The 27,391-nt window shown below is 47.0% G+C and overlaps 1 protein-coding gene across 2 annotated transcripts in view; it reads left to right on the top strand.

Moving 5' to 3' along the window:
* Positions 1 to 1,039: 1,039 nt before the first annotated feature.
* Positions 1,040 to 27,391, top strand: part of ARIH1 (ariadne RBR E3 ubiquitin protein ligase 1) — a 55,749-nt gene continuing 29,397 nt past the window's right edge. The window contains exons 1-2 of one of the 2 annotated variants that reach the window (XM_040569388.1): positions 1,040 to 1,497; positions 23,051 to 23,118. In XM_040569388.1, coding sequence (XP_040425322.1) covers positions 1,132 to 1,497; positions 23,051 to 23,118 — 434 coding nt within the window. In that variant the 5' untranslated portion in view covers positions 1,040 to 1,131. The remainder of the gene's footprint in view (positions 1,498 to 23,050; positions 23,119 to 27,391) is intronic. The other variant, XM_040569389.1, reaches the window with a different exon arrangement.

Below are 27,391 nucleotides of genomic sequence, written 5' to 3'. Positions count from 1 at the left end.
TTGTTCTCATATTTTCCCTTTACATTTTTCTCATATTTCCCTCACACTTCTTTCCTTCACATTTCCCTCATGTTTCTTTCCTTCACATTTCTCTGGGATTTCCCTCACATTTTCCCTTCACATTTGTCTCATATTTCCCTCACGCTTCTTTCCTTCACATTTCTCTGTGATTTCTCTCACATTTTCCCTCTACATCTCTCCTATTTCCCCTCACACATTTTTCCTTCACATTTCCCTTATATTTCCCTGTCATTTTCCTCATGTTACTTTCCTTCACATTTTCTTCACATTTCTCTGGGATTTCTCTCACATTTTCCCTGTACATTTCTCTCCTATTTCCCCTCACACATTTTTCTTTCACATTTCACTTATATTTCCCTCACACTTCTTTCCTTCAAATTTTCTTCACATTTCTCTAGGATTTCTCTCACATTTTCTCTTTACATTTCTCTCCTATTTCCCTCATGTTTCTTTCCTTCACATTTCCCTGGGACTTCCCTCACATTGTCCTTCACATTTCTCTCCTATTTCCCTCACACTTCTTTTCTTCACATTTCTCTGGGATTTCTCTCCCATTTTCTATTTCTTTCCTACTTCCCTCACAGTTCTTTCCTTCACATTTCTCTGGGATTTCTCTCCCATTTCCCCTTCAAATTCTTTCATATTTCCCTTACGCTTCTTTCCTCCACGCTCCCCTCACATCCCCCCATCACACCCCTCACACCACACAGCCCCCACAACGACCAACCACACCGACAACCCCGGCGGTGCAGCACCCCCCCTAACTCCACGGCTGAGCGAGGCGCCACGCTCAGCATGGCGGCCGCGCCGCACTCAAGATGGCGGCGGCGCGCGGGGCGGGAAGGAAGCGGGCGGGGAGCGGCGCGCACTCAAGATGGCTCCCGGCGGGGCGAAGGGAGATGGCGGCGGCCGCGCAGGCGCGGCGCCTGAGGCGCGGCGGCGTGACGTGCCGTGCCGTGCGGCGCCGTGCCGTGCCGTGCGTGCGCGGCGCGCGGTGACGGAGCGGGGCGGCCGCGTCCCTTTGTTGGCGCTGAGGCGGCCGAGGCGCGGCGGCGCCGGGAGCGGCAGCGGCAGCGGGCGGGCGGGGAGCCGCCGCTTGGCCGCCTCGCCATGGACTCGGACGAGGGCTACAACTACGAGTTCGACGAGGACGAGGAGTGCAGCGAGGACAGCGGCGCGGAGGAGGACGAGGAGGACGACGAGGAGGACGAGCCCGACGACAACCTGGACCTGGGCGAGGTGGAGCTGGTGGAACCCGGCCTCCGCGTCGGCGGCGAGCGCGACGGGCTGTTGGGCGGCGAGACGGGCGGGCTGGGGCCCGGCGGCGGCGGCGGCGGCGGCCTGGGCGGCGGGCCGGGCCCCGGCGGCGGCGGCGGCCCGGAGCAGGAGGAGGACTACCGCTATGAGGTGCTGACGGCCGAGCAGATCCTGCAGCACATGGTGGAGTGCATCCGCGAGGTCAACGAAGTCATCCAGGTGCGCCGCGGCCGCGGGGAGGGGGCGCCCCGCGGCTCCCCGGGGGCTCCCCCGGCTTCGGGGGGTCCTCGGCCTCCTCTCCTCGGCCTCCCTCACCCCGACCCCCCCGCTTCCCTCAGGTCGCTGCCCGTTGTGCGTCTCCCAGCCGGGATTTCTTTCCTTTCGTTATTAACATCATCGTTTTGCCTCCTCTCCCCGACCCCCCCCCCCCCAGCCGCCCGGTTACCGGAGGCAGGGCAGCGGTTAGCCGCTGTGGAACGGGCTGGCTTTGGTGCCCCCCCCCCCCCAATTGTGGCGTTTTAAAAACGAAGCAGGGCTCCAAAGAACATCCACTGACTTCCGATGAGCGTATCTAATCTCCTGGCTCTTGTGCTGTTGGAAGAAATTCAAGCCGCTGAGGCTATCTAGCATCCTTTTCTAAATATTTACAGCTGGGTTTTGCTCCAGCTTGCCCTAAGTTTCTGGTGCCGTCCGCTTTTCCTTGCAGGTGACCAGCATGCGTGGGTTTTCTTTTGTTTTGGTTTGCTTGGTGTTATTCAGAGTTACAGCGAGCAAACAGCAAACGCTTCTCTTTACCCAACAGTGTGAACAGCAGTGTGAAAGTATTAAATTTCTGAAGTGGTGTGAGGAGACTAAATTTATTGATACTACATAACAAAGGACACCATTCCCCCAAATCAGTTGCTTCCTAGTTGCGTGTACTTCCAGCGTTAAATACGAGATGCCTCACTGAATGTTTTTGCCCAGCTGTCCTGTGCTCTACAGTGACTCCACGAGCAGCTTTAAAATGGGGCTGTATGCGCTGTAAAGCCACTGCAGTTTATGGGGAGCTCGATGCAAACTACTGCCCGAGTGTTCACCTAGGAAATGAGTAAATGGCAGTTCTTCAGTCATATTAAAGTTTATAACTTTAATAACAGTACCGCGCATGTAAGGCTTATAAAGGAGTCTGGCTCGATTAGCTGATTATGAGAGCGCTTGGCTAAAGAAGATCTCTCGGTTACGTATGGATATTTCCTTGCTCCCAGTTATTGATCCTAATGGAGGGAAATGAAGATGTGCAAGTGGGAAGTAGACATGCAAACACTTGATAAAGTTTTTAACTCTTCGAAGTAGTGATTAAAATGGTGTGTGTGTGTTTAATGACTAAGACTGTGAGAATCATCACCCGTACTGGTGGTATTGGACAGACTCAGCCATTTGTCCCAGCTTTGAGTAAGCAAAGTGGTGGAAATGTTTCTGCTGATGAGGAATATTGAGCATCCCGCTCCTGTGTGTCCCTGGCCTGATGAATTCACCTTCATGTTTTTTAGAAGCTGACTTAAATGAGGTCCTCTTTTCTAGTCCATGTTTTTTCTTCCTTTTTACACAGCCCTTGAGCTGTATAACTTGAGCACTGGGCCTCAGCATAGCAGAGCTAGTAGCCAGAAGTTGAGGGAGGTGGAGACCCTTGTCCTGTTCTTGCACCCGGGGTGGGAGGCCTGACCCTCCCCTGAGCTGGCTCTGTGGGGCTCTGCAGAGCACAGCCGGTCTGCAGGAGCTCCGTGGCTGCTGTTTTAGGTTTTGGTGTTAGGTTTGTGGTGGTTATTCCTGGTTTAGCAGGGTGCAGAAGGCCAGTTGGTTTGGAATATCATGAGTCAGCCTAGGACATAACATCAGCTCAAGTGCTGGGAGACATCAGAAGAGGGTAGAAAAACGTTAAGCTACTCCAAATTGCTTTGAAATGGCACCTTACTGCTACTGGATTTCTAGTCTGTTCGGAGGTAAGTGAACTTAATTCAGTCAGTGCCTCAGCATTTGCTCATCCTCACTTCTATTGCTTGCGTTGAAAGCTTCCAGGGCTCCGTTCTGTATATTTCTTGCTTTTGGCGCCCAACCAGGATTGCTGCTGCTGCTTTTCTGGTTCAGTAAACCTTTTCTGGACTCACGTTGGCTCAGGATCCTGCTGCGGATCCTTGGTTGCAATCCTGTGATTCACTTGTTCCAGTCTAGAACTGGATGGCTTTGGTTCCTGCGTATCTAAATTAGGTTCTTGATATTGAATGATAATGGTTGCGGTTGCCTGTTGCAGTCCTCAGGAGCTTATTTGTTACCACGCGGAGGTACCTGATGTCCGAAAGCTTCAGCTGTAGGGCCTGTGCCCTCTCATCAGTGGAGGTACCAATTTCTGGTCAGAAGTCATGAATAGGGTTTTATTTTTCAGTTGATTGTTTTGCAGGTGCAATGAGAAGAAAAGGTATCAGTGAGCCATGAAGCACCTGCAAGGGGGGTACCTGAGCTGCAGATACAGCTTCCATGTGCAGGGATTTGGGCCTTTGTCCCTAACAAAACACAGGGCCTGCGGAACAGTTATTAGCTGATATAACCACCAGTGGAAGGAGTTGAATTAAATCTATTTTCCCATCCATTTAATCACTTCCCAAATGCGAGCTGTATAAGAACAGCCCAAAGTTCTCAGGAAAGGGATTTGACCTGACGAAGGCTTTGCTGAAGTAGTGGCTAGCGTGTGATAAACTTCCTGGCTACGAAGCGTGTGATTTGTGCTGGCAGCAGGTAATGTGCATGTGAAGATGGCTGCTCAGTGCTGAGCTGTTACCTTTTTCTATTACTTGGCCATCTAAGACCGCTAAACTTGCAGTGAACTCAGGAGGTTTCAGAGTGACTCAGATACTCAGCATGTTTTGCATTCACTCTCTCTTGTCTGAGCATAAGGGGGATTTCAGGTGCTTAATGATGATTTTTGCACAGTATTTAGCATTTATGCTGATAATCTGATTTGACTCTCTGTGCCACATGACAAGAATTCCCCTTCTCCTCCAAATGCAAAAATAGGGGCATGAACAAACCTCTAACCTTGCGCTGTTGATTGGCTGAGACGTTCAAACCCCACCTCAGATCCGAGTATCGCTTCCATTATATTGTTATAATTACACAGAGTAGAGAATCATTCCACAAGTTATTTTGGTTTTAGGTGTCAAAGTAAATGGGCAGACTTCTGGGGTGGTTTTTGCCAGCTGCTGGCAGAATAACTGACCGAGCAACTGCAAAAACCTAGACATAAAGGTTCTGGTAAACAAAAGGTTGTGTCCTTTGAAAGGCATTTTCCCACAGTTCGATGTCGTCCCCGTATTCTTCCTCTCCATACTTTGGGATGAGGGATTGTCCAAATAAGTTTCTACCATCATTACGTCTTTTTTTTTTTAATATCAGACTGCTATTTCTGTCTTTGCTGTAGATTTTCTGAAAATAAACTTGGAAATGTTTAGAATAGCATGTTTATTTCTACTCTGAATAGAGCACGTGATGGTCGGTGTCTCTCTAGTCTTGCTTGGCTCAGTGTTTTTGCCTTGTTGCAACTTTGTGCAACTTTGGTATTTCTAAGCTGGGTTCATTTTCCACTCTTGGTCAGCTTTTTCTGGAGTGTTTGACATCACTGTGACGTCACCTGACAACATTTGTCCTTTTTGGACTTTAGCAAGGTTAAGCACTGGAAAACTCTCAGGATGAAGCTCGGAGATGGTTGATGACATTTAAAACAAAGCACAGAAAAGGGAGCTGAGCCCTTGCTTTTTTTTTCCACCCAGAGCAGCACCCTGGACGCAGCCGGGTGTCGTGCCTTGTGAGCACATGAAACCCCCTGGCTTTGGAAAGAGACAGAAGCACCGCATCTCACGCAACTTAGTCTAGCTCAAAAATACCTTTTCTCTTTACTGCAGGCTGTGAAATGAGGTTCTGCAGGGTAGAACAGGTAATGTGCAACATCAGAACATTTATACTGAATACTGGTCCTCGTTTAGAGGACCAGGCTGGATAACTTCTTGCGAAGTGAGTATCCTTACTGGCTAAAGCTTTGATGTTACAATAAGCCAAAACCCCAGGCTGCTGTGAAGTTACAACGCCGTGCTTGTTGAATTGGGTGAGGGGCAGCCTTTTTGTGACTGGGGCAGTGCAGATACCCCCAGAACACTGCTCTGCAGTTGGTCAGGCTCTGTTACAGCAAGTGTCAGTCCAGTGTGGCTTGGGAAGAGCGGTGTTACTACACAGCGGCTTCTCTTGCTCGGACAAAAAGTGCTGATTTCCAGTTGTAACTTAGGAAATCTCCCAAGCAGTGGTGTAATTCAGTGGTCTTGGCAATGCGTTCAAAATACTTTGTCCAAAATAGGAATGACTTTCCAGCGAGCAACAGGCACCACTGCTGTCATCCAGGGCTGTGCTTAAAACTGGATTTCGTGTTAGAGATGACATCTTGAAAACCCCGAGTGCTTGAAGCTGCTTGACAAGCATTAGGTAGGAGTCTGTGGGAGGAAGCACTTGAGGCTGATGCTGCTTGCAGTGCCTATACGAGGTGAGTTTGCAAGGCTCTGACTTCTCTTACTGTGTGGTTAGCTATTTGATAATAAAATTCAGTTGGGGCCCTGAATGTTATGATGCTGGAAGGAAATGCTTTGTTAAACTCCATGGTTCTGTCACATAGCGTTTATAAGGTGTTTCATTATCGGAGGAATGTGCTTAATGTTTCCAAGGAACGGAATAAACTTCGTGGTGACAAAGCACTCCTGAAATCTGCTACAAGCCATCGCTGTAAGGCTTTTGGAAATGACATCCTATCTGTTCCCTGGCTGCTAAGACATGTAATTCTGAATTATAATAAAGCTTAAAAAAAAAAAAAGCTATTACAAATTTCAGAGTTACCAGGTCTGTTCTATCTGTTAAGTCTCCAGAGTAAGCTAAACCTCATGCTTAAATGACCCACTGGCTTTGTGCTTTAGATTTGTTTCTTTTAGGCCAAACATAAATCTTATGGCTGGCCATGAGTAAAAACTGATGCCGGGCTCTGTTGCCCCAACATCACTTTGCCGAAATCACAACAAAGCAGCTGTCTCTCAGGGGGCCTGTGGGTGCAGATGGGGACTGCTGTGTCCTGGGGATGTTTGCAGAATGAAACTGAAAACACTTTGTTCTGTTTTTAGTTACTTTTAAACATTTGTTTATTGGGGGGGGAGGAACAAAAGATATGTGCAGCCATTGGTATTCCCTATGGGTTTAATTTTAGTTAGCAGAACCATACATGCCACGCAAAGCAGAAGTGGTGGTTCTGCTCTAAATCGGTAACTGTTGTGCCACGGAGAAGTCGTAATTGAGACTGCAGCACTCATGCTCCTTGATATGAAACAATAGCTGTGTTAGAAGCACGTTGTTCAGTCATATGCAAGCTGTGGTTTCCTATCTATCTGCTTATCCCGGGCTCTTACTCCTTAGTTTCAGACTTGCAGGAATTTAAACTTCATAATAGGAAATAAAGCCGGACTTCTGATGTTTTCCGTGTTCCTGTGGCATGGCATGGAAGTGTAGGGCAGTCCTGTGCCTATTCAGAAATACTTTGCATACTTGCTTAGTGCTGTTTGGCAAGCAGTATTAGATTTAAGAGCACGGTGCACAGAACTGCAGTTTGACAGTGTGTGCTTCTTATGATGAAAACTGAGACCTGGAAGACTTCAACTTTTGTTTGAAGTGAGGCTGTAAGCTCATAAATTAGAAGTAGCTCCCTGTACAACACCTCCCCAAGCCCTCCTGCCACCTGTTGAATTTTTTCTCTTTTGAAAACAAGCTCTCTTCCCCCTTACTCCACGCGTGAGGCAGAGTAAACAAGGAATTTTGGGTCAGCTGCAATGGCTCTCGCTGAACTCTGAACTGTGCTCTTCTTATAATGAAAGTCCTGTCCGTGTCATTCACTCTGCACCTTATCTGTTCTGGATTGTGTTTTTAGTCCTCTGGAGTTAGAGGGATCTAAAAATACTGTAAGTGATGTTTTCTCTTGCTTGTGGCTGTGTACCCTATGTTATTTGGCATCCATGAAGGTTGGGAGGCTTTTTTCCATCTATACGTGTTTAATGCTACTCAGTGTCATGAAGTCACTCTGGCTTCTGCAATTGCAAGAAAATTGCAGCCTCATTTATTGTAAAACGCACACGGCAGGTTCGTAGCTACTTGGTGATGCCAAATGGTGCATTTGAGTGCAGCCCAGAATACAGATGCCTGCGTGTTTGATAAAGGAGCTCATGTAGGGTACCGCAGGAGGCTCCAGCGTGAAGGTGAAGTGACCAACTCTGAGCTGGAACAAAAACTGTGGTTTGTAATCTGATGATGGAAAATCCGCTGATGCTTCAGTCTGCACCATCTCAGGTATTTTTTGGTTGGGAAAGTTGAACATCTTGCCTTTGCCTGGCTCATATTTGATTCCTCGGCTTGCTTTTTAGCTTTTGATCTCGAGCTGTGATGGAAATACTGGCTTAAATGAATGCATTGAGAACTGCTATTCAAGGCTTCCTGAGAAGCTGAGTTTCATCTGTAACTTAGTTCAGCAGTGTTTGTGCTTCACAAATCAGAGCCTTTTAGAATTTGAAATGTCCTTATGACTACAGACACTCTTTCAAAAGAGGTCCCTTGTTTACATGGCATAGTAACGCTGAGTAATGGGTTTTGGTATTCAGGGTAGTAATAGTGCTGTGCGAGTACAGTGGTTCACACAGCTAGCTGCACCAAGTCTTTCCTCTGTTTGCAGAGGCTGAGATCTGCAAATGCCCGGAATAATTTCAAATTCCAAGTCTTAGGCAGATATTTTCAGCAGTATCTAAGTCATTTGGAACAAGGAGGAAGCTAGTAAGCCATTTAGAGACTTTGTTTTCAGGGGAAAAAAAAATGCTTCTTGTAGCTTAGGCGCCTGCCTCTGAGCACGCTGGCTTGCCTTGTGCGAGTGTGGTGGCATCAGGGTCCCTTTTGGCAGCACCCCTGGTCTTGCCAGCTCTTTTAGGCAGCTCTTGAGAGCTGGTGGGAACAAAGGAGAGCCCTGTGAGCAGGCGGTTTCTGGCCATGAGCTAGGAGAACTGGTGTGGTAGCCTGCATGCCTAGCTAAAGCTCTGCTTCGTGGCCTTTTCCTGAACTGCTGATGGTGCCCGCTGCTCATGCTAGCATGTTCAGTTCCTTCCTTTCAGCCTTTTTTAAAACATTCTTGGGTTTCTACCTTCCTCATTTAAAACTTTTACATCCTAGAGCATGATGTGGCGCTTCTGATTCCCAGACGTGGGAAAACACTGAGACAGGTGGTGCGAGGAGCCTGTCTTGGCTGTCTTGCTTCAAAACCAGGTGTTCGGTGAAAGTGATTGTGGCTGAAACAAAAAGGCTAAAATATAAAGGAGAAGAGTTTATTTTTTTGTATGACTTGCTCAATTTTTTGAGGGCTTGAGGTTCCCTCCACGTTCTGGGACATCATGAATGTGCCTCTTCTTGTGGAGAGAGGGTGCATGTTAATTTACAAAAGACCCAGCTTTGATTGCTTTGTAATTTGAAGAATTTGGGAGCTGGAGGGAGGTAGTTTCCAACACTAGGAATTCAAAGCTTGATCGTTCGCTTATTGCCTTCATAACATTTTGAGAAAAATTCCCTGTGCTTGATAGAATAATGTTTTGCTTGTTGCTTTGCCAGGTAAAGGATGCAAGCCCTTAACTGTTTTCCAGCAGGTGAGCAGGGCAGAGTAGGAGCCCTTGCTGAGGGGTTCTGCTTGGGCACAGCTCAGGTCATCTTGAAGTGCAGAACGCACGCTAAAAATGCAGAACTAGAAGAGTTTGTACGGTTGTACCTGAAAGTAGTCAGCTGGTGAAACAACTGACTGCCTTGGGCGTTAGCGCCAAGATTTTCAGTGTGTGTATCTCCACCTGGAGACTCAGCTTCTGTGGCCTCTTTTGGGCACGGATGTACTGATGGGTGTGTACGGAACGTCTGGAAGAGCTCGGCATGGCTGTGGTAAGTGCAGATCCCCTCTGCAGCTGATAACTTTGGATTGCATGTGTTCTTGTGTAACAAAGCACAAATGCAAGCAGCATTCCTTTGTCTGGCAAACAAATGTGGAGAGGGATTGGGGGAAAATAGGAGAATTCTTGTGAGCAAACGGTCTCCCTTGCACTACACTTCCCTCTGTGGGAAGAATAACATAAGAAGTTAACTCTTAAAAAATTTACATCTAATTCAGGCTCTGGGATCTGCAAACTAGGGAGGTGGAAGGGAGTGGTCTGAAAACACAAAGAGTTGAGGACCAAGAAGGGAGCGTGCGTGCCAGATCCGTGTCTTGAGGGGCCTAGGGAGAAATCTCCCGAGGCGTCGCAAGTTCAGGCTCCAGAACAGGGAGTGACAGCACTTCACTGATCAATGCATTTCAAAGCTAGAATGAACACCAACTTCTTAATAAAAAGATGGAAGAGCACTCCAGCATGTAGTCAGCATTTCATTTCTCTTCTGGGAGCTCTGACAAGTTCTGGTAAGCCCAGGCAATGAGTCCTTGCTTTAAAATGAAAAATTCAGGTTCTCATTCTGCATTCCTCGATAAACGAACCCAATAGGCACTATTAATGTGAAATTTGTTTTCGTGTGAAGTGGAAGTCTTCAGGGTAGAATCCCACCTGGTGTGTGCACACAGAAGATTAAGTAACAATTTCTAATTACTATGAAGATCTGATGAACAAACATGTCTGACATCCTTGTTTGGGTAATTAGCAATACTTCTGTGATGACTTGAAAGGCTCTCTGAGCAACTTGGGTTTATTCTTCAATTTCATACATATTTTATGTATGCGTTAGCATGTGCTCTGACAACCCTTCTCATGCTCAGCTTTATCTTATTTGATAAAGTGATGCGTTTGAAGCTTCCTTATTTGTATTGCTAAGAGGTGAAATGAACACCTGAAGATATTTTTGTGTTGGACAGAGATAGCTGATCATAAAGGCGAGTGTAGTTAGCTATGACAGTTAAGATTAAGTATAACTTGATAAGGTCTTAAAATATTGCATTTAAGCAATGAGATAATTTACTTCCAGTTGGGAAATCAGTGCTGTGTATTGCAAATGGGTTTGAAAACTATATAGAAACTGGTATAAATTTTGGGAAATTGGTTTTAAAAAAAAAAAAAAAAACATGCTTCTTGGCCTGCTGCCTTAATTTCTGAATCTCATCTGCCTTTCTGTTAATCCTCTTTGGGGGTCACTGTTTGGGATCGAGCCTTCTGTCTCTGGTGTTGACATTTTTGGCTGGGATGATGTGTGTTCTGCACGTGAATGATAAGGACAGTTTTGAGACGCAATAAGTGCTGTTTTTTAACAGCAGCGTGGCTTGGAGGAGTTCTCGTGGGTGCTTTGTAGGTAGCTTATGGGAGCGTGCAGGGCTGGCGCTGTTGCTGCCAGGTTTTGCCGTGTTCCTTAGGGACCCTTCAGCAGGCTTGCAATCGTGGTGCTAACAGAGGATGCTTCTCGGAGGAGATCGTCGTGCAGAGACCCACGTTGCTTTTTGGGGTGGCTGGTATGGGAATTATCTGGAGGGAGGGTGTTGGAGATGTGCAGCAGTTGGAGGCTGCAGTTACAGGTGTGACTGTGCCTTGTTCAAGGGTGTGAATGAGCACAAACAGAGGAATTGCCAAACTCTGTGCCTCCAGAATATCCTTTCTTCACTGGTGGCTTCTGTGGAGGAAGGTTTTGAGGTGTAAACAGGCAAAATCACCTCTCCAGTGGAAGTTTTGGCTCATAAAATGGGACGTTGCTGGGGCTCTGTTTTGCTGGCTATAAAACCAAGTACAACTAAATGAGCATAGTGTGGTAAGTAAACTGCAAAGTCATCAGTAAGAAGTGGTCTGAGCTAGAAGAGGCTTGTTGGGGAAAGGATGCTGGCAGGTTTTCCTGGTGCAGATGCAGCTTCTGCCAGAAAATAGTGCTTTTGCAGGTAGAGCTTCTTTTCTGTGGGGGGAAGTGATATATGCTGTAACCACATCTGCTCTGGGGCTTTTGCCAAGGTGAGAACGTTGCCAAAGATTACGTCCCCAAGATGCACCGGCAGTGACTTCCTGGGCCTATCAGGTTGAAAAGCACTAAGATCACTAAACTTGTGTTTTTGTGCGACTTGAGAGTTGTAGGCCCTGCTAGGGGAGACTTGCTCGTCAAGGTGACATCGCGTGTGTGCAAAACCACATTTGGCCAGCAGATATTTCAGAGGGTTACGTTCTTCCTGTTTCGCGTCGCAGTTCGGCGAGACTGTCCGTCTTTCTGCAGGCTGCAGCAGAGGTAACGCATGGTGAGGGCTGGAAATGAGAAGGTGGCAGCAGCAGCAACACGAGGAACTGAAGTCAGCCCAAGCAGTGTTTCTGCTCGAGAATTACGGTGCGTGTTGCTGTTCTGGTGTGCGGCGAAGGCTTCTCTCTGCCCACGCGTGCAGCACCGAGTAAACGTATGTGCTGCATTGAGCAAGGGACACCATTGGAAGCAATAAGGGCTGGAGGAGAGAGATACGGAGCTTTTGGATGCTCACCAAACCCGGACCTGGGGAAGAAAGATAAGATGGGAGGACGTTAAGGATTTCTCCATAAAAATTAGCTTGTGAAGTGCCGCTGGCTAAACATTCTTCTGCTGAGTCTGTGTGTGTCATCAGTCACGTTGTCTCTGACAGGCTTAGCGGCTGCATACCACCTGTGACCCTGTCTCAAAACTTATTCGAGTTAACCTGGCCACTGAGTGAGAGGTGGTTTTGTATTGGGGTGGGATTTGTTTAGCTTTCGTGGTAGATTTTTAACTGATTGATTTTTGAGTGCTACTTGAATGCTGCTCATTGAAGAAGTTACTTTGCCGTACCGTTTTCTACTCCCTGTGTGCCTTCTCTGTTGGAAAATGTTAATTGCAATGTTCTGAAGTGGAAGCCTGGATTCAGGGCACGGGCTGCACAGGTGTGGTACTTTGAGATGTTGGAGCAGTGAGCATTTCCCCCTGCAAGCACCTCTGAGCCCAGGAGCTCTGCCTTTTGCTATAGGAGTTAGCCCGTCCTTTTGTTCAAATTTCCTCTCAGAAGAGCAAAGCGCCGTGTAACCAAGCGCTGCACCAACTGCCGGGACAGGAGGACCACATGTTTGTGCCAGCAGCATCATTTGGGGTGAAGGTGTGCTCAGGGTAAACCAGGGTATCTATGGAAACGATTGATTTTTGAGGAGTCAACACGAAGGCAGTTGGCTCAAGGCAGGCTGCCATTTGGTTGGGTTATCTTTCTTCTGTGATAAACCTCTCATCTGTCTTTGTGTGTGAGCATGACGTGATGGTGTAGGTGTTCCCCATTGTTTCCTGGTAAAAGCAGGTGGGAGACAGATTCCCCAACAGTTTGAGATGTATTTGGGCTGAATATTCCTGGGTTCTGATCCTCTGCTTGCAGACTGTCTGAAGGCAGCTCACTCGTTCTTTAATAATTATCATCTTGAAGAACTGTTGAGACTAGGAAGAGGGCAGTTGGAGATACCAGAGACTTTTTCCAGAAAGTTTGCAACGCTTAATCCAGAAAATCAATTAGTTGTTATTGTTTTCTTGGCACACGTTTGAGCCTACAGGCAGACCTGCTATAGAAATTGTCTACGGGAAAACAAGCACAAGTTGTCAGGAATTTGCCCTTCCCGGTGTGCGTGTCGCTGCGATGGGTGTCAGAAAAATGTCCTCATCCCCTCTGCCTGACTTCTACTACACACTTTAAGTATGCCATGGTATTGTTACTTCTTCAATGGATTTTTTTTTTCTCCCCAAAAAATCCAGTCTTTTGACATCACAAAAATACTGTAGGATACTCCTCCAGGAAGGACTTTGGTGCAGGTACATCTTGGGATAGACATTTTTCAGTCAGATTCAGTTCTGTTCTAGCGTGTAGGTTTTCAACGCAGAGTAGCAGATCTTTGGGAATGAAGTGATGGGTTGGTTTCTTTGAGAAGAACACGTGGAATGTTCTTGTTTTGTAAAACTGACATAAAAAAAGGGTTTCATAACCATTGTGTGTGGTTGTACGACTGGTGCTGTACTGATTTCTTTCTGGGGTGAAGTCCAGTTTCTGAGTTCTTCACAGATCTGCTAGCAGCATCCTTCTGAGGCAGCAGAACTGCCTGTTGAGTGCTGGAGTGGTTTAACCAGGTGCTTAAGCAGCAAAAGTGAAGTTGTGTTACCCAAGGGCATGCAAAACCCACGGAGAAGGCCCAGCTATTGCTGACCAGGGTCGAGGCAGCCTGCTCCTTACGTTCGATGAGCTGCTGGACCTTGCAAAGCTGGCAGAGCAGCGGCTTTGCTACCTGATGGGGAGGAAGAGTGCCAGGTTCCTACCGGGATGTATTGAGCCTATGAAATGGGTAAAGTCCTGTGGGTGAAACTGGCTCTGGACCAGAATCTGGCAAGGCACAATGCTGACTGTGGTGAAAGAGCAAAATTAATGTTCTGATACACGTTTGAGGGAGGAAAAAGAAGCAGGGACAGCTTTTTTTGCGATACCTCACACTTCTGTAAAATGATTTAAAGGAAAAAGCATTTGTACAGCAATGTTCCCTCTTCAGCTTTATTCCTTTACCACCTTCTCCCTGCACACAGGCCAGGCTCTGTGGGTGCCATGGGCAGATCTGGGCTTTCCCAGCAGCAATTTGTTCCGAAGTTGAGGTGGGCACCCAGAGAAGACAGCATTTCCCCCCCAAACCCCAATGTGCTGCTTTGGGTTGCTTCCCCTTTATCCACTTGATGAAGTCACTCGCCTGACCTGTGCCACTTCTGTAGTCTTTCCAACCTTGACTAATAAAAGTTTGTTTATTTTTTTTTAAAGTGGACTCTGTAATGAAAGTAGGGTTAGGTCCTCTCAGCAGGCACCTCCATCAAGGTCTGTCTCGCAGTAAGGTGGCTTCTGGAGAGAGGATGGCAAGCCGTTGCTTTCACCTTCTGGCTGAGAAATGAGCTTTCGGGATGATGCTTTCTGGGATGGATGCTTAGGTTGCTCATGGGATGATGCAGGAGAAGAGCGGGACCTCTGCAGTAATGTGCATCAAATTGTACCTTGATAAGCTTTCAAGCCTTCAGGACCAGAAGATCTGGCAGGAGAACCCCGCTTAGACATGTCTGGCACATGGCTCTGGGCAGACCGATCTCCCAAACAGAAAAACGTCTTGGGAACAAGACCCTCCTGTCCAAGTTGTGCGAACTCAGCTGTCTGGCCTCGCTGTGATCTTGGTCCCGGAACTGGTCTGGGTTAAAATAAACCAGGAAACCCCTTCCCCCGGGTCAGTTCCTTCGTCTGCTTCACTTGTAGCTGTGCAGGCAGTCGTGCTCCCATCACAGAGAGGTCAGCAGTTGCACGAGCTTGTGTTGCTGCCAAAATAAATACTTTCAGAGCCGCTTCTGGTAGCAGTGGGATGCAGCTGCTCCAAAGCAGGTTCTGAAGAGCCCGTTTTACTGCTCTGCCTGGTCACTGTCCTGTTTGTTCTTCCAGTCAAAGGTACTGTTGTTGCACAGGCACTGGAAAGGGTTCAGGAGGGCTTTTTCCATTCTCAGAGTGTTTCTTCTAAAAATGCTGCTTTTTGCAGTCTTGTTGCAGAGCTGAGGGGTTGCGGTACCCATTGCCCCCTCACTAAATTCCGCTGCTGTCATTCAGGGTCATTTCTTTCTGTGGCAAAATAAGCTTTTGTATTCCTCTTGAATCAATATTGTTCACTTCCCTTCAAGCTCCGCACTAGTGAATTGTCTTACTGGTTTGAGACAAGAATTGAACCCATAACCTTGCATCTCTTCTAGGCTGTGGGACTAAACGTATCGATTGCTGCTGCTTTCTGCTATTGAGGTGCTTGTGGTCTAGAGAAAACCAACACTCTTCCTCCGTATTTGGCACAATTGGATCCATTTGCAGTACATTTACATGAACGGTGCAGCAACTGGTGGGTCAAAACGAAGTGGAGTGGGGTGAGAAGCTTTATAGTGCAGGTTCATAGGGGACAGAAGAGGAAAAATTGGAGCCTGGAGGTCTGGAAGAGCAGTTCTGTGTAACAGCAGGAGGGAATGGGGCCGAAATACACCTTGGGGACAGTGCTTGTAGTGATACATGATGGATGAGCAGGGAAAGGGACTGCACCTTGTTGGTGATTTGGGAACCAGAGGGCTCTGAGTGCTTTTTCCGAATAACCATCTGTTTGTTTCATTGATTTCTCATCCTAACAGCAGCAGTGCTGTGAGGCACGAGATGTTGGCTGAAGGTTTGGCCTGAGGGGGAAAGTGGTGATCACTGAAGACCTGACCTCTGCCTGGATGAACCTGCGGGTCGTTTGCATTCAGGATTGCCAGAACTATTTTTGGGTCATGTATGGGGTGCTTAAAATCACCCTTTCTACAGCTCAGCTGCTGCGCCGTGTGCTGTTTTCTTCCTCGGCAATGGGAGACTTTAAGGAGCCACCAAAATAGTAAACTGAACGAATTATATGGAAATGATGCCATCACCTTCTCCTACTCTTTTAAGGCAAGTCTTTGCAAATTTGTGAGTGGGAGGCAATGGGTTGAACAAACCCATTCTGAAACACACTCGGCACCCGTGTGCTCTCACTCCGGTTCTCTCTCATTATGTCAGCTACAGTCGCTTGGCGGCAACTCCGGAAGCTGTAGACATGGCTTGTTGCTTGCACAGATCTGCTGAGTGTTTGCTCACATGTTGAGAGTTCTTGTGATGGGAGACCCCAGAAGGAGCAAAATACTGGGTGTGATGCTGCCTTTGGGGAAGGGTCACCTTTACACCCAAAAGCTCTAGTGAAAGGTAGTAGAAGCCAAAATGTTCTTCATACAAAATGTGTGAAATAGGGGCTGACATCTTCCCATATCCTATTATCAAACCTGGTATAGAAGCAAATGCAGGTGAAGCACTTAAAAACAGCTTCCCTGGTCGTATCCCACATGTGGTTTTAAATCTGTGTCAGTTGGTGGTGGAGCTTCTGCAGCCATCAGAGAGCCAGAACTGCCCAGAACACCGAAGCATGGCAAACCCATCTGCTCTTCTTTTATTTGGAAGTATTGCAGTGTGAATGCAGTTCTTGCATTTCCGAATTTGCTAATTCATCCCGGAGTTGTTGCTTGAGGATTTTTTTGATTTAAAAGCTTTGTTAGACAATGGATCTTTGTTGTGGCTCTTAATCATTAACCTGAAAACTTTCCAAAAGGCTTGGAGAAAATGTGAAGCAGCTGACTGCTTCGGTTTTGTCTCTTGAACCAATTAAGTGGAGTAATAAAGTTTTCTCCAAAGTTGCTTTTTATTATCTTCCTCTGCTAAAAGAGTGTATGTTCATCAGCTAGAACCAATCAGTAAAGTGCAGATAAATAGGTTACTACAAGCTGAAATCTTCATATCAAGCTGTCATTTGGTGCCAATGTGTAATGTTACTAATTCAATAATTCTGGAAGACTTAATTTTCAAAATCAGAGATGATGTGTGAAGGGCGATTGATTGAGATCAAGTAAGATGTGGGAAGCTGAGGAGATGATCAGGATGCAAGCTGAAGCTGCTGTATGTGTTGGGGGAAGTTGCAGTAGGTACCAGCCAGAGGACAGCAGTGCTGGGCGGTGTTGCAGGGAGGTAGCCTGTCTTCGAGCTGAGTTGCCTGGAAATGCAGGAAAAATGGAAATTTGAGTGATTTGGAGCTGGATAATTTGAGAGGATCGCTTCAGTGCGGTTGCAGGATGCAAAGCCCATGTCCTCAGTGGGTGCATAGAGATAAATAGTGCCGATTTCTTTTCTTATTTCTAACAGGCTTTGGAAGCTGAGCTCTCTGGTTCACGTGTGTTTGTTGACCTGGCCCTACAAACCATGAGATGGCACAAGGCAGAAAGGCACCTCCGAGTAATCCTCCTGGCCTCAGGGGATGGCAGAGGTGGAGATTGTGGATGGGCAGTGGTGGGCTGATAGCTTTAGCTGCTGTCCTCATCATCTCACAGCAGCACTCACGGTCTGTATGTAATCGAGCCAGGCAATACTGGGTTACACTAAAGTCTTCTAGGGTCTTCTCGGAGCTCTTGGTTGGTGTTGTTAAAAACTAGTAAGTTTGAAGGTAAGCCCTTCAGGAGATCAGGTCTTGGAGGTGCTCAACACTTATGTCTCATCTCCCCTCATCTGTTCCTGAGGATTTTATTAAGCTGCTAGAAAAGGGGTTCGTGTTTGTAAGATTTCCTGTAATTGTCTCCTGCAAGAATAGATGTGAATGGATCTTCACAAACAAAGGTCGCTTGGCACACGTGTAAAACAATGCAGACCTGATAACAGCGTTACTGTAACGTGATTCTGGCTAAAAGCTTATCTAAAATGCTTCCAACTCTGTTTATGTCTACGGTTACCTGCACGGGACTGGGAGATGCACAGATGAAGAGCCGTGGTGTTAGCAACAGTTGGTGACCTGGTTATTGCAGGACTCGCTGCCGGCATTTGCTCTGTTATTGCCGGACCGAGGAAGCAGCGGTTTGGTGCCCGGTGTGCTTTCTTGGCTGCCCCCGGCCTGGAGATGGAGAGTGAGCTCTTGTCCTTGAGAAAGCGGGCTCGGTGTAAACCAGGTCAGGTTTGAAATGAAGGCTTATTGGGTTGTGCTGCTCCTGCTCGGTGGTGGCATTAATGCAACCGACTATTGCCCGCTTGTGCCCATCAGATGTGACTCGGGTTGGGGCACGCCAGCCTATGGTCACCCGCAGGGCAGTGGGGAGAAGCGTGTGGCGCATCCAATGCTGATCCTGGCCATCATGAGAGCTACAGCTAAGGCAAGCCAGAAATCTCCTTAATTTATCAAGAAATCCGTCAAACTTTTTCATGGGGAGGTGGCTCTCACTCCAGCTGCTAACATAAGACGTGTCACGTTGGTTATTTTGGTTTGTTTCTGCTTCTTTCCATGGTGTGCGCAGCGATGTGGCAGCAGGAAGCTTTGGTGCCGTTCGATCCTGCACGTGCTTGGAGGGCAGCTGGAGTTTCCACTTGGTGCTCCTCTGTTGGCAAACGCTGTGGTTTTGGCTGATTAAATATTTACAGCGGTGGCGTGACATGCTGCCTCCTTACTGGAACACGTTGGTTGGTTTTTTTTTTTTTTTTTGAGCAAATGCTCCAAACAAACTTGATTGTTCCAAATAGGTGTAGTTTTGAACTCTTTTTGGCAGCCCTCTGCTTTTTCACCTGCGGGTGTCATGTGTCACCTTCAAGCACAAGTCTTTGCCCTCAACCATCTGCCCTGAAGCCAGTTGGTTTCCTTCAGCCAGGGAGTTTAAAATACGGTCTTGTGGCGTTTATGTGCCCGTGGAAAATAGCTGTGGATGCTGCTGAGGCTCAAACCATTCATAGGTGTGCGGGGCTTGGGTGAAGCCAGTGTTTCTGGAGCGTCTGCTCTGTGTGCCAAAGCAGGTTCATAGAAGACTGCCCTGGAAGCAGTATCAAATTCATATCGATGCACAGAGTCTGAGAAAGCCACTGCTAATGGGAAATAGATGCTGCAGTTAGGATGAAAACTGTTGAAATGCCAAAGCTGCCATGATTAAAAAACAAAACGCAAGCAAAGCCGTGAAATGGGAGGGAACAAAATGAAGAATTTATCAATACCAGGTCTCAGGGAGGTGAGAGAATTTTTCTGGAGAACGCAGTTTAAGACGAGTTGTTGTTAAATGGTTTTTATCTGCAGTGGATGCTCAAATTGGAACAGCAGCTTACTCTCAGCATGTGCTGAGAAGCTGAAGTCTGAAGTATGCTTTTGTCTGTAATAACTGCAAGAATTAACTGTGCAGCTCGTCTTGACGGATGAAAACATGAATGGATCAAGTGCTGCAAACTGTCATTCAGCAAATTATGCTGCTTGGAAATTCTGATTTAAGCTAATGTCCTAATAATCTTCGATTCATAATTCATTTATAGCATTTACAGGCATCCATGTTCCTCCTTCCAGTTTGTTCTTTTCTTTTGGTGGCAAAAAGAATTTAACTCAGGTATTCGTGACCAAGCTTCCAGTTCCTCACGTTCTGCTAAATCAGGGAGTTTTATTTCAGTTTGTGATGCTTCTTTGGAGAAGTCCAGATCTGATTTCTGAACCTTTGTAGGGTTTCCCATCCCTGTGTCTCCTGCTTGCATCAGTGTGTCCAAAGATGACAACGTAGCTGAGAACAGTAAACGTAAATATCTCCGCTGAGAAGCAGTAGTCGAGTGGAATCTGTTTGAAGCAGATTGGGACTTGGCTGCTTTGTTAACCTAAAAAAAAATCCCTGCTGCAGGACTGCCTGCATTTCTCTGTGGGCAGAGCTTTATTCTGAGTGTTTTGTTAGCTAGCTAGTTGTGACAGCGAGTCTTTGAGAGTGCCCTGAGAATTTCAACAAAATGGCTGCTTTCCTCGGGTTTCATTTATATCTGGATATCAACAGGCTCGCTGCCCCGAGCTCTAGGCAATCTTCCTCGGCTCGACATGTAAAATTTAATAGGCAACCGCTATAAATTAGATCTGCTGTTTCAGCTTTCATCAAACCACATCTGAATGGAAATTGAACGTTTGAATGTGTTAGCTTTTTCCTAGTTTACCATCTGTTTCTGGCTGCTTTACTTCTTTTTCTCGGTAAACAGAAAGCACCCTTTGTAAAAGCCCGCTTCTTCGGCCGCAGCTCCGAGCCCGAGCGGTAATCCTGGCAGAGCCTCGTAGCCTGTCCGTAAGTGATCTTTGTGGGGTGACACTCACACACAGCAATCCTGGGTGAAAAATGAGAAGCCTGTCCAGTTTCAGGACAGAAAACATACTGGCACTGAGTAACCCAGCATCATTTGGGAGTTAATTCCCCCAGGTGCCTGGAGCATGCCTGAGGTCTCTTAGCAGTGGCCATGCTGATGCAGGGCTGCAGCAGAACTGGTGTCAAAGCAGGGTTTTGGGTGATTTTGGTGCCATTTTAACCCATACGCAACTGAGCAGGTGACAGGACATAGCTGCTCTGCAGCAGCTAACTCCTTGGGGTAGGTGCGGATGATTTACCCCAACCAAAGCTGCTCCCCAGTAACTGGGAGGAGTGTGCATGTGCCAGCAGTTAACGCTGAGCAGCTGTCACCCGGCTCCTTGCAGGTGTGCCCAGCCTTAAATTAGAACAGCCCTTAATGCTGGAGGTTTGTGCATTTGTGTTTAAGGGTGGTTGGCATTGTGTAAACCAAGCCTCTCAGGCTGCCTCCCTCCGTGCCACGGGTTGCTGCGCACGCAGCCTGGGGGCAAGGGCAGGGCTGTGTTAATCCTCAGTGTCGCTGACCAACCGGTCAAGTTGTAAATACCCCATCTTGGATGGGGCAAGCAGCTATGGGTGGTGGGAGCTTGTTGTGCTGCTGGTGTTTCCTTTTTTTAAAAAATACCACTGAACAAATCCTGCTGTAGCTGAAGCCCACCAAGAGCTGCGTGTTTGCATTACAATCCACCCCGCCAACAGCGCTCCTCTCTGAAGTGTAATCCTATAATAACACACTGGATTGTGCGCTGTCACAGTGGAAAAACAGCTTTTTTGTGTGTGTGACACTGGGGCAGCTGATCAGGAGAAACTTGTCCTGCAGTGGCACTTGGTTGGGAAAATGGACAGGCCCCAAACGAGATGCTCCTGTTCTTCGCAGCCGCGCGTCCTTCGGTGAGCGGCGTTTGCTGGATTTGCCTTGCAGCACTCGCTAATCACCGCAGAGCAGTCGAGTTCCGTGTTAGCACAGCATAACTTACCCTCCAGAGCGGGGAGAACTTGTCTGTCTGCCTCCTCTGAATGAGAAAACTCAGGCTACTGCATCCGTCACCTAGCCTGCAAAGCAATTGATGGGTGATCCCTGAGGCCTTAATGCAGCAGCCAAGGGGGTTGCTGTAGCAGAAGTCTTGGGGTTAATTTAAAGCTCTGTGTTGTTGCTTGAGAAGTTAAGAAAACGTCGCTTTGTTGTGCATCCTTTTGGCAGATCGCTGGACCGAAGGATCCTTGTGTCTGAGGGAGCCGCGCGCTTTGCTGCCCGAAACTTACTTGTAGATCTGGAGCGCAGGCATGGGTGGTGGGCCCAAGGTATTAGATGGAGAGAGCTGTACATGGTATGAGGCTGGTATGTTTAGTGGGTTCCCTGGTTTGGGGCAAGATTTGTTCTATAGAAATAGAGATTTATTTAAAAATAAATGTTGTACTGGCTATTTGGTGCAGGAGACTTGAGCTGATTGGTGGCAGGGCTGCTGTGAAACACTTTTTTTCCTTTTTAAAGGGGGCTCCGTGCTGGCTTAGCGCATCTCCTGCATGGGTTACGGCTCAAAGGTTACATCCACATCGCATGTGAGACCTGTTCAGAGGGGGACTGGGGCCGTATTCACAGTAGGGAGTGTTTGGCAGTGCTGGCTTCTGGGTTTTCAGCTGCAGACTGACCATCACAGCTGCTTGTGGGGCTCCACTGGATCATCTAACCTTTTTAAAGTGGTTTTGCTTGGGCTTTTTAAGCTGGAAAAATTTCTTAATTTAGCCTTAAACAAGCCATGTTGGCGTTAATAAGAACAGGCTGAAGAGGGAGAGGATCATCACTTTGTACAGCATAAACTGCAAGACTAGTTCTTTGTGCTCAAATTTTGACTTTGGGGCTTTATTTCAGGGAACATTTTTGATGCTGTCACTGCTGGAAGATGCTGTCCCGCTTGTCCCAGGCTCCTTATTCCTGCCTGCTCCCTTGTGCTGATGCAGCTGTCTGTGTAGGCAGGCAATAAAGCAGAGGGTGAGGAAGGGGTGGGACTGTTGCTTTGGGCAGCAGTGTTGGCTTCTGGCAGCTTCAACTTGTAGCTATAGCCTGCGGGCTCAGAAAAGCACATTGCTATTTCATGTTCTACTTTTCAACAGCTTCAGAGTGTCCATTGAAAATCTGCCCTCAGGCAAGCTTCCATTTTGGTGTCGAATGGCAGAGGACGGGCACTCACTCTTAGGGCGCTTGCAGTTGCATGTAAATGGTCCTTGGCCTGAGCCGAGACAGCTCGGATTTAGGGAGCTAGGGCACAGTGTTGGGGTGTAACAGAAGCTACACGGGGTTTCATCTCGTGTGTCCAAAGCCTTGGCTGAAGATACAGGCGTAGCTAGAAGAAAAACTTGAGTAAAGTGAAAATTGGCTTTTATTTGTAGTGGTGTTTTTGACCTTTCCAGGCTGTATTTGTTTGTGTTGGATAATTACATAGTGCTTCTGAACCTCGGGGTGCTTTGGGATCGCCTGGAGGCTTCATGGACATCGTCACCTTATGGCTGGTTACTTTCTGGGCGAGTTTTCAGCCCAATGTTTGGGGGTTTGAGGTTGGGACAAATATGGAATATTCTTGTTCTGCAAATACTGTGCAGGAAAAAATGGCAGGGTAGATGCCACAGTGAGCCCTTCCTGCATCTGAAGGGCATCCTGGGCTCACGCTGCATGAGCACATGAGACATTGAGATGTTGGGGCTTGGGCATCTGTTGTGGCAGCAGTAGCTAACCAGTTCCTGAAGTCTTCAGCTGTACTCCCGTGTAGATGTTTTGCTTTAGAGATGTGTTGTGGTTTTTGTTAATTTTTTCTATCTGTCAAGACAAACTGTTTTCCAGTATGGGCTGACAGAATTTGTGCAGGCAGTCCGTTATCAGGCACGCTGTTTTCCCTATCTGCTTTTTCAGAACTCTGCTTGGGATCCTCACGATACAATATCAGCTTGGTAAACTGTTTTACTCAATTATTCTTTTTCTTTTTTCCTCCAGAATCCAGCGACTATCACTCGAATACTGCTTAGCCATTTCAACTGGGATAAAGAAAAGCTTATGGAGAGGTAAGCAGCCACACTTCACATCGTACCCGCAAGAAATGTTTATTACTGGATTAGTGTGAGAACGGACGAATGCAGTGTGTGTGGTAGGAGAAGCTCTTGTGTAAGCTCTGGATGTTTCCTCCTCCAGCAGCTCTTACTGGCTGAGTGACTCCTTGGTTTAATATTAATAATGCCTTCAAGATTTGAGAAGGTTTGGAAGCTAGTTGCCACTTGGAGCGGTGGGTGCCTTTCAGCTTCAGTGCGTAGAGCTGCTGGATTTTTGCGGACTCTGGACTAAAGCAAGCAGGAACAAATTCCTGTTATCTCGCAACTGTTTTGGGTTTGGATTTAGTTGCTTTTACATCTTATCCTAGCATGCATGTTCCTGACTTGATTATTCTTCAGTCTTGCTGAGACCAAACTCATCCTGACTGATGAGGGGTGCTGGTAAACTGCATCTGCCTTCCTGGTCTTTGTTTTGCAGTGCTAATTTTTTCCTTTGGAGGGTGTGCGCGTAAATAACGGCTGGAGTCTTGTCTCTCCCTCTGAGCAAAGTGTTTTATGGCTGCTTCTCTTCTTTGGCTCTTAGCTCTTGGAAGGTGTTGCTGGTAAAGGTGCTTTCTAGTTTGTCTTACAGTGGAGGTCAAATCTACCTGCAGTGGTAATGCACCTTTAAAAAAAATTTCTATGCCAGTGCTGCTGTTGAAGAGTACGAAGGACCTGGAGAAATCAGTTTCCTTCAGAAGCCCTTGGAGCAATTAGGCTGGACCAGAAGGAGCAGTAAAGGCAGCACGGTGACTTAGGGTGGTTGCAGTCTCTGCTGGTCTTTACACCAAGAGTTAGGAGACATGATTGGGTCGAGGGGTGAGGGCAGAAGTCTGTGCATCTGTAGGGTTCTTTCGTCATTCAGCTTCTTCTCAATTACCATTTCCTGATGATCAGGGCAGGAGAAAGCAGGGTGCTTTGCGCTCTGTGGAACAGTATGCAGCAGGAGTTGGTAGTCCTGTGAGCTGGACCCCTACCAGTTAGCAGCCCGGAGCTCTGTACCGTGGGTGGAGGCAGGAACTTCCACGCATGGTCATTTCAAGGCTGTCTGACTGACTATAACTGTTAAGCATTCTGCCTTAGTTCCTTCTGTATAACTTCTCCCCCTTCATTTTTTTGTTTAAGCTTCTTGTGCTGGTTCTTCAGGCTAAAGTTCACTCTCCTAGGCTATCTCCTTCTCACTTTGAGATATCTCTGCCTAAGTGTACTGAAACATCATTCATTTATTCAGAAGACTTCTTTTTTTCCCCATTCTCACCGAAAGCTTGTTAAGGCTGCCATCCATTTAAAAAACAGTTGGCCTGTGGGTTTTTTTGAAGGGGGGTGTCAGCCACTTCTTTGCAAGGTATTATTGTTAAAGGCTTTTACAGTTTGCAGCCAAAACATTTTAAGTAAGTGTAAATATTTACAAAGTCCACAGGTAAATATTTACTCTGGGTACGTATTCATTAAAATACTTATCTTAATTCCATAGGATCACCCCTGTGAGTAATGTAATACGTGGCCCTTGCTTATGCAGAGCTATTGCACACGAGCTGCAGTTTCGGTGCAGGTACCCTGCTGTACTAGAAAAACATTAAAACGTTTTCCCTCGAGGAGCTATTGCTGCTTTCTGTCATCTCTTCACCAAACAAAGCCGTCTGCAGCCCTCCGCTGGCACCCAGCTGCGTGAAACAGGAGCGGGATGCTGGGGGATGGCTCATTGCAGAGGGTTGAGGAAGACTCTGTGGTTGCTGCAGTATTAGATGAAGGTGAGGGTGGGAGGCGAGTGGTCACGAGCTAGCTGCAGATTGTGTCTTTCTGTCGAAGTGGAGGATTTTGCTAAAATAGATGCTTTGGAAGTTTTTCCTATTTAGACAAAGACGAGCTGATTAAGCCCAAATCTAGACTTGGTTAGTCTTCCAAAATAAAGATGGTTTTTGAGTCTGGCTTGGCTTTGTGTGTTTCCAGCAAATCTTAGGGCAGCATTGTGCTACTGTCACCAAGCAGAAAAACACGACTGACCGGGAAGCATCCACGGTGAGTGGAGAGGCGTGCTGTAATCGGGCAAAAAGTTTGATTCAAACTCCTCCAATTCAGAAGCTCCTGCAGTGTGGATGGGTTTAATGCTGGCTAAGATGTAATGTTTGGGTGCAGTTTGTGGTAATAGCTGTCACACCAAGTCTGAGCTCGAACTCGGTTGCTTAATGGCGTGTGTTTACAGACCTAGGCAGTGCCTCTCGTACCTTAGCTCATCGTGAATCAGCATGACCCGCCGGCCAGCCCGATCGGACTTCGCCTGCAGGAAAGCAGATAAACCAAGTGGCTTTTTTCTGATAAGTGCCGAGTGCTACCAGGTCTGAGCTCGTGAGATGAAAATTCTCATGTTTTAATACACACAAACCTCTCTGCTTTGTTGTATTGTTATGCACGTTTTTAATACGCAGGTTGTTATGGTCTGTGACAGCTTTGTCATGGAGTAATTGCCTGGAGTTACTAAGAGGGCAGATATGTTACAGGTGTTTATTCTACCTCAAGTGAGGTAATATCCACAGTTCAAAAGCTGCCCTATCCGCTCCTGAAGTACTAATTATTTGACTGGCTCTGAAAGCCAAATTGGTGTTTTGGGGTGGGTTGGCTTGAAGGATAGAAGTGGGTAGTGGAGGAAATACTCCAGCTTCTGAAGTGTTGCACGTGTCTCAGAGAAGGATGTTATTGTCTTGAAGAAAAGCAATTCAGCATATAACCAAGGGCCTGATTTGGGATACAGAGAGAGATTTGAGGCCCCTCATAGGTGCTTCTTGGTGGCTGCATGTCTGCGTTCCTCTGAGCAGAGGACAGATGCTCAAACAGCCTTGGTGGCTTGGCTGCTAGCCCAGGCTGCCTCTTCCCCTTGCTTTTGGGATCCCCCTCCTGGCTGTAGGTGCCTTCATGCCTCCCTCCTTTCTCTTGGGCGTGTAAGTGCTTTAGACTATTCAGCAGGGCTGAACAGGTGAAGAAATTATTGCTTATGGCCAGCTTTTTGGTGTGAAGGTATCTTTTACTGTGAGTGTGCTGATTTTCTGACATTCGCAAATACCCTTTCAATAAAGTAAATATCCCAAAGTGTGTACTAGGAGCTTTTTTTGAGTGGAAAGGGTTTTTGTATTGAATACTCCCTGGGATGGAATTTGATTATGTCTAGAAAATTGTTATTGGGCAGTCACCAGCAGCGGTGTCTGCAGAGATGGATGCTGTTTTGAGTAAATAAAGGAGTCGACAGCCTGATCCCTCTGCCAACAAGACCTGATGCTGTTATGGACTTGGTTTTGGTAAGCTAAGAAGAACTTCTAGAAGAACTTTAAAAGAATTTCTGTTGTGTGGCTGATGAGTTTAAAGTGGCAGAGAAAACATCTTGGTCTGTAATGAAAAGAATGAACATCAATAACTGGCTCTATTAGTTTTACAGTCAGCTGTATTGAACAAAGTCTACTGCTGAACAGACCACAACACTTCGGGAATGGCCTAAGTGCTGGAATTACTGAATTTGTGAAGAGAGAAGGAGGGGAATGTAAGGGATTTAACACAGAGGGGTGTTAAAGATGCTGTGCTCCTACCTAGGATGGAAAGGAGGACCAAGCTACCAAGAAGCAACCCTTTGGTAGTGAGAGGTCTAGGGATGGTGTGGGAATAGTCAGAACCCAGGCTCAGTTACTTGGTAAAGCATCCACAGCCAAGAGAATGAGAAATTAGGGTAGAGGAACACTCTACAGTGAGGATATGGTGCAGAACCTGTGCTATCAGTAAGAACAAAATGAATCTTTGAGTTTCCTTTGAAAAATGACTGTTGCCACGTGGCTAAGGTGAAAGAGGAGATTACTGCACCTGCAGTGGAAGCAAACCTCAGGGCCCTGCAGGTGAGTGGGGAGAGGAGCGGAGGGTGAAGGGGGTGGGATAACTCTGGAGCCCCGAAGGAGTGGAGATGGAAGTAAAGGTTTTTTCTCCCAGGTTTCCCAGCAGAGATGATGGCATGCAGCTGTATGATATCAAATGTGGGGTATGCGTTATGGGTACAGGGATTAGGAGGGTGTGCGTGGAGCCCCTTTGCTCAGAAGGCAGGGTAGTACACCAGATGGGACGTGTTAATAAGTCCCTTATCAATTAATTTGGGGATGAATGTTTGTTAAAGTGTTAATGAGTGACTTGGCACAAATCTGTTAGGAGGCATTTGGCTCAGAGGAAGATCCAGACGTCATATGGGGGAAAAACAGACAGCCGGAGGATCCTAGCG

The sequence above is a fragment of the Cygnus olor genome, chromosome 11, assembly GCF_009769625.2.
Source record: "Cygnus olor isolate bCygOlo1 chromosome 11, bCygOlo1.pri.v2, whole genome shotgun sequence".
NCBI lineage: Eukaryota > Metazoa > Chordata > Aves > Anseriformes > Anatidae > Cygnus > Cygnus olor.
The sequence above is the reverse complement of the archived record's forward strand: the minus strand, read 5'-3'. Positions and strand labels throughout refer to the sequence as shown.